Source organism: Corylus avellana, chromosome ca3 (genome assembly GCF_901000735.1).
Source record: "Corylus avellana chromosome ca3, CavTom2PMs-1.0".
NCBI lineage: Eukaryota > Viridiplantae > Streptophyta > Magnoliopsida > Fagales > Betulaceae > Corylus > Corylus avellana.
In genome coordinates, this window is record NC_081543.1 from 25,787,037 (window position 1) to 25,794,036 (window position 7,000).

A 7,000-nucleotide genomic window follows, 5' to 3' on the forward strand; every position below is an offset into this window, starting at 1 on the left:
GTTACCACAAACCCAAAATATCAGTTCCACATCATGGTACATGTTTCACAACTTATGGATTTGAAAATATAACTCGAGCTGTATTCTGTCCTCTTCAATGCAACATAGAATCCATGAAAAACTTTAAGCCAACTACAGTAACTTACAAACATAATCAAACCTAATTTACAACTTAGACATATGTAGACCCCCAAAAAAACAAAGAAAAAGCAAGTGAAAAGGTTAATGTTGATAGAGCACAATAAGATCCTGCAGTCATTATTATCTTAGTTAACGCCTTCCACTAATAGTCCCATTTCTTCAACTCCATACCTTCAGGAGCACTGCCTTCCACCTTCTTTGAACCCACTTCTTTCCAATCTGTTGACAGCACTGTCCCATTTGACTCTACCTGTAATGTTGAAATATTTTCATATTAAATAACTTTCAAAGAATTTAAGAAGAAAAAGGAAATACTACAAGAAACTGAGATTGCTCCTTTAAAGGAAGAATTTAGAAGGAAAAAAAGAAAGCAGAAGGAAGAAAACAGAATAATTGTATCAGGACATGGTCAACTGAGAGCATGTAAAATCAGTATTGCTGAAAGTAACACCACAATCATTGTATAATTCCAATAATTGCTGGAAGCAACCAAATATTTGTGTGTGTGAGAGAAAGAGAGAGAAAGAGATGAGGGAATAAAAGAGAGGCAAACTCTAAGAGGAGACTAGGGGCTTGAAAATTAATGTGCTGAGGCCAGATTATGTAAATATAAAATAAACTCTAGTCAAGGCAAAATGTACTTATCTTGAATTGTGCAGGGCATTTAAAAGCAAACAAAAGTGTAGGAATCTTACAAAAGATTTGCTCATAGCTCTCCTCATGTCCTCATCGGAATTTTGGTATATGTCTCGAAACAGCTTGTTTACAGCCGCATCACCATCTAGCTTCTCTTCTTTCTCCTGAGTTTAAGATCGTGAGGTTAATACCCCAATGGAACAATAACATGAATGAAAAGCAGATAATGCAGAGAAAGGTTTTGTGTTGTTTTTAGGGTTAAATACCTTATTAGTACCTGAGTTTTCATGTTTTTATTTTTTCTCACCTAGGTTTTCATTTGTATCACATATGGTACCTATGTTATCAATAAATACCGATTTAAAACCTATGTATTCCAGCCTAGGAGTGGCTCAACCACCCCAATGGCCAAAATCCTTTTTTTTTTTTTCCTATTTATTTTTAAAAAATAAAAATCATAAAAATAATTTTAAAATAAAATAATAAAATAATAAACGAAAACTTAAAAAAAAAAAAATAAAAATAAAAAAAATAAAAAATAAAGGGGGTGGCCGGCCACTCCCATTTTGGCCATTTGGGGTGGCCAAGGCTGGAATGGGGCAGCCGAACCGTTAAGTCTTTTTGACGGAATGGTGATGGAGGTACTAAACCGATATTTATCAATAACATAGGTATCATCTGTGATACAATTGGAAACCTAGGTGGGAAAAATAAAAACGTGAAAACCCAGATACTAAAAACGTAATTAACCCTTGTTTTTATTTTGTAATTTAGTAGTTTCTTTATAGTTTTTTTTTTTTTTCTTCCTTTTATCTGAGTGGGGAAGGGGGAAGTATCCTAAAACAGAAATCCACCAACAAAAAAGAAAGGTTCCTTAAAATACCTCTTTCTTTAATTGTGCCTCCAACTTATCCCAATCTTTTTTTCTTGGCATGGAAGATGGATAAGCAGGCCTTTGAGATCCAACTGAAAATTTATAACAGGAAGCAAGTTAATAAACAACAAAGAAAATAATAAGATCTCTTCTTGTTCTACTGGGAACAGTGGAGATCATATATGCAAGATAAGATGCTTTTGTAATAATGCATCTACTTCAAAAATCATCAATTGGAGTACAGTACCAATATTCAATAACTGAACGGCACCCAGAGTAGCTATATAACGGAGATAGGATTTCTATAAACAGTAATACAACTATATATGAAGTATGCATGATGAAGGCATGTAGCTTACCTGATGAGACATTTACTTTTTGAGTTACTGCAATTTCCTTGCTATATTCAAGAGATGACCAGTTGATAAATTCAGCTTTCACAAGCCGGATTTCAACTTTAGTTGACAATACTACATATCTGCACTTCTCAGGTAGTATCTGTTTTTCCACACACAAAAAAAAAAAAATCAGATTACAACTATTCATGCGTCTTTATGGGTCAAGCAACCAATCCTTATGGATAGTGTTTTGGAAAAGCACAAAAGGCATGTATTTAACACCGCACTGATTTATAGATAGGCTGATGTTACTTATCAAAAACAAGATAGCCTGATGTACAAAAATATGAGGAACATAGACAGCTTTTGACACATATAGAGGTCAAAAGTGGTGCCTATGCCATAATAAGTCTTGCCAATTCTCTGTTGGTTCACTTTATAGAATAGGAAACAAAGTAGAGAAAAATAAAAAAGAAAGACAAACATTATTCCCTTATTTTGTTATGCAGAAAAAGTGAAAGGCGGAAGAAACAAAAAACTTAAGTGCCTATTCTGCTTAACCCCAACTTCCATCCAAACCTCCACCTAAAGTGGAAATTCTGAAATATTTGCACCACTTTCACCTTTCTTTTTGCTCCTCATTTACAAACCAAACAATTGGTAGTAAGAGAGAAATAGAGTTCTCTTTTGTTTTCTCTACCGGTGAAACAAACACATTCGAAATTCAAGGGCAAGTAAACAAAGGATTCTCACTAATTGCTATATGGCATGGGCACTGTAATGTCTTTGTAATGTTCAGGCTGGTAAATAAAGAGTATAATTTTTATATGATCCATGCAAGAAGCAATGCCATGGTGCCATTATGTTCGTGCAATACCTTTCCAAACAATCGACATTGAAAATGATAAGCATCTTCACCAGAGACATCAATGCTGACGCTTAGCTGCAAGATAAGAAGGAAGATTCAAAGTAGCCTATCAACAATTTGAAATAATACCACAAAAGCTATCTGAATATTGAAACAGAACAATCGACAAACCTCAGCAGTTTACAGAGGGTAAACAAAAGCACAAGCTATCGAGAGAAAAAAAAAAAAAAAAAAAAGAAGAGGATATTTCTAGAGGATCAACATACAATTTGTTCTCCGAAATCAACAACCACACTGTTTGCTGGTATGCCCTTTGCAAATATTGTGACAACCACATCCTCTGCCTTCTGGTAGTATTCATGTCTGTTCAACCATCAACAGTCAGATAACCATAAAGCTGAGGCTAAAAAAAAAAAAAAACTCTGCAAGGAAGACTGCTAAAAATTAATTATCCCTGTTGAATACATCTTATTGTATCAATGGATATACTAAAATTGGTATATCATACGGTATGATTTCGCACATAAAAATTGGTATACTAAAATGGATATACACCATGTCAGCCAGAATAAAACAGGTGTGAAATAGCATTGCTCAAATAAAAAAGAAGGAAGCTAGATCGAAGCGGCTCCACTTCAAGATTCCTTCTCTTCCTCTGCTACCCAATCTACATCTAAAGATTGCCTCTATCCACATAACCAGAGCACAATGAATGAAGTGAAATGACATGTGAGGACGTGTACATTGACCAAGTTCAATGGAAAGCTACACACTTATAACGCCAACTACTTTTTGTGGTACAGATTCTGCATAGTTGAGATGCAATATACTAAGCAAGAAAAACTTCAAGAACCTGTATTTTGGTTTGGCTGGTGTAATTGTGCTCGTCTGCTGGGACATATTGTCTCCTTCCTTAGATTTTTCAAGAGTTACAACAGTTTCATCAGATAATTCAGAGGCAACAGCAGCGGGTGCAGCACTTGGTGGCACATCTCGTGTAGTGTCCTCAGCACAAACATCTGAAACCCATCATATATAATATAAGCTATATAAACGACTCCTAATAAATAATTCATCTACCAGCGTACAATAACTACCGAAGGCATAAACTCAACCGCACTTCCAAAAACTTCAAAATATTAGAGTCCAAACTGAATGGAGACAAATATAAAAAACGCCACACCAACAAATCACATACCTGTGATGTGCTGATCACATTCTTTAATCAACTTGATGAATCTGAAATCATTCTGCGCCAAAGATGCGCCTTGCTCAAGGGTTTCCTTAGCAGTATGATATTCACCAAGCTTAATATAGGCAGTGCTGTCAATTACAAAGTAAAAAATCAGCAAAGAAGTTACAGCGATAATTCTTATCAAGAAAAGCAATTCAATGTCTTTATAACACTCATTAAATTAATTAATTTTTATAAAATGCCACTTGATACATTGTAAATCCACATCTAAAGCAAGGATTGGACGAAAAAAAATCATAAACACATTATTGATTACTATATAAAAAAATAAAAAATAAAAAAAACATAGATTTACAAAATTTACACCCAACTACACCACCAAAAATATTGAAATTCCAAACAGTCTTCAATAGTATAATGTAAACAAACGACTAGAATTACGCACCCTTTACGCTGGTAAGCCTTAGCCATCGAAGGATCGGTCCGAATTGCTCTGTCTGCATCGGCCACCGCTTCTGCTCCATCAAACATATATATTTAAAAAAAAAAAAAAAAAATCTCCAAAAAAAAACTAGAAAAACCAAAGCAACAAATAGATTCCGAATACCCGGTAGAGAATGACGAAGTACCTGTGAAATTGTTGAGCTTGAGATGGGTCTGGGCTCGGTCCGCATAAAGATTGGCGTCCTTGGGGGTCAAGTCAATGGCCTGGGTGTAGAGGTCTACGGCCAGTTGAAAGTTGTCATCCATAAAGGCTTCCTGTGCCTTCTCAGCGAGCTCAGCCGCCATTGGTTGGAGATCGCTAGAGAGAATCACCATCGGAGAGAGCGAGAGTGAGGTTTCTGAGCGTGGAAATCCGAGGGAGAAGAGCAACCACGAGTCGAAAGTGGAGAGTGGAGGGAGAGTAGACTAGAGTGACCCCACTTATATAGTCGTTCTCTTGGGATTCCATGTACTGGTCGGACACGGAAAAAGACAGGTCGGTTCTTTGATCTTTTTTTTTTGACGATATTCATTTGCTTTTTTGTTTTTTTTGTTTTTTTTTTTTTTTAATTGGAAATACGGGATTTTATTCATTAAAGATTGTGAGGATAAAGCTCTTACATAAGAGCATTTAAAAAAAAAAAAAAAAATGAAAATATGAAGATTTTATTGATTAAAGATTGAGAGCATAAAACTCTTACAGAGAAGAGCAAAAGCTCTTACAACACAAAATATAAACCTCTACAAAATTATAGTTACATGTTATGAGGTTACAAAGTCATAGATACAAATAAAAATTGTTACAATTAAGTGCTATTTATAACTTCAATCTTCTGCTAACCCATGTACAAATATAGTTAAAGAGCAGATATGTTCTGAGCAGACTAGATCTAAGATATGGGTAGCCAAATTTTCTATTAAAATTTATTTAAACCGGCCGTGAGAAATAGTTCCTCACACCTAATTATTTCACCTCACCTCGTAGATCGCTCATAAGTGCTGACCTAGATAGAAGAAACCTCTTATTCAAAACAAAAAACACAAACAAACAACTAACAAGCAGCAGCAACGGCCAAGAAGGAGATGAACGGCGCAACATGGTGAAAGGTGGATGGACGCATAGCGGAGATGGCGAAATTATTGATCTAGTTAGAGAACACCTACAAACATAAAGAAAAAATAAAAAAAATAAAAACAGAAGGGGAGGGGGAGGGTAGGAATGGTGAGTAGAAGAGGAGGAGGGAGTAGTCTTAGATCTCTTTTATGAGGAGAATAACAGTATTCATTGTTGAAAAAGGCTCTTTCAACTGTTGATGTTGCAACTGGCAGAATCTGTAACGCTCAATCCTAAATGACACACAATATTGTTTGATTTTGATTTTCCCAAATCAGACTTCCAAGGGGATCACCCATTATAGTACTACTATCACATAAGTTCGCTTAACTGCAGAGTTCTGATGGGTTCATGACCATCACGGTATAAATTTTTTTTTTTTTTTTTAAAAAAAAAAACGTTTTCAAAGAGAAAAAACCAAAATGAAATGTATAAAATGTCAAAACATTCCAAAAAGGAAAACTTTCACTGTGTTGTTATATTTGTGCTTGGCTCATCCCCAAAGAAAAATGACCGAATGTAGCTTTGAGCCTTGTACCAAGACTTAGGAATAGAATATTGGATGAGGGTGGGTAGGCCTCAGTAAGGTTTGACTTCGAACTTAACAAGCTATGAATTTATTTCATATGGTTAATAAAAAGTTTTTACGTGCTTTTATTGTCTATCTAGACCTAGTTGATATGAGTTGAGATCCAAATATCCTGCCTGGGCGTTCTATAGACATATCAATGTTGACTTGACACTTTTGGGGAGGCTGTACATATAATATGTCATAACCAATTTTGTATCCCACGGTCGGCTTATGAAGTCATATGCCTATTTGGAGGCTCAAAACGCCTCTTTGGAGACCTTATCCAACGCCTTTGGTGTTTTATCTTTGTTCAATAACTGCATTGTCTCCCCCTCTATTGCAAATCGTCCGATCACCAACTCCTCCATCTATCCCCAACCTCAAATTTGCCCCCTTCTTGAAATTTTTGGATTTGGTTTCCCCAAAATCAGATTTACTCATTTTAGGAAGCTACAACCTTGCACGCACCACTCCACCATGCCCCTAGGAGTCTCCGCCACCAAACGCTGCCAGCCCGGTTTCAAACGAACCACCACGTGCCGAAGTGTGTATCACATGCACCTGCGAGTAGATCTTACTCGCGGGTGCGTGTACTACAAGCGTTGGCGCATGCGCCTAGTTAAGCGGCGCGTGACACCTCTGTTCCTCCGCTCTGCCACCTTCAACAGCTGTCGTAGGTCTCGTGAAGACTTGTTTTATCTTTCGACAATCCTTGCCGATGCATGGTCATCACGAGCCGGTGAGCAACTTACACATGCCGATCTTCATTCGTGTATCTAC

The 7,000-nt window shown here is 36.4% G+C and overlaps 1 protein-coding gene across 1 annotated transcript; it reads right to left on the reverse strand.

Moving 5' to 3' along the window:
- Positions 1–18: 18 nt before the first annotated feature.
- Positions 19–5,010, reverse strand: LOC132174801 (protein SGT1 homolog B-like). The gene is made up of 10 exons (XM_059586482.1): positions 4,682–5,010; positions 4,498–4,567; positions 4,056–4,180; positions 3,711–3,876; positions 3,124–3,220; positions 2,867–2,932; positions 2,011–2,149; positions 1,661–1,743; positions 837–941; positions 19–391 (listed from the first exon to the last, which is right to left on the reverse strand). Exons 1-10 carry the CDS (start codon positions 4,869–4,871, stop codon positions 284–286), a joined length of 1,149 nt encoding a protein of 382 aa, XP_059442465.1. The 5' UTR covers positions 4,872–5,010; the 3' UTR covers positions 19–283.
- Positions 5,011–7,000: the final 1,990 nt, after the last annotated feature.

What these genes read in the sequence shown, in the direction of transcription:
- LOC132174801 (XM_059586482.1), bottom strand. Translation starts at nt 4,871, where the DNA reads ATGGTGATTCTCTCTAGCGATCTCCAACCAATGGCGGCTGAGCTCGCT. An exon ending in AAGGCTTACCAGCGTAAAGG is followed by an intron (nt 4,181 to 4,497) that starts GTGCGTAATTCT and finishes TGTAATTGACAG; the next exon opens with CACTGCCTATATTAAGCTTG. An exon ending in ATGTGATCAGCACATCACAG is followed by an intron (nt 3,877 to 4,055) that starts GTATGTGATTTG and finishes GATGGGTTTCAG; the next exon opens with ATGTTTGTGCTGAGGACACT.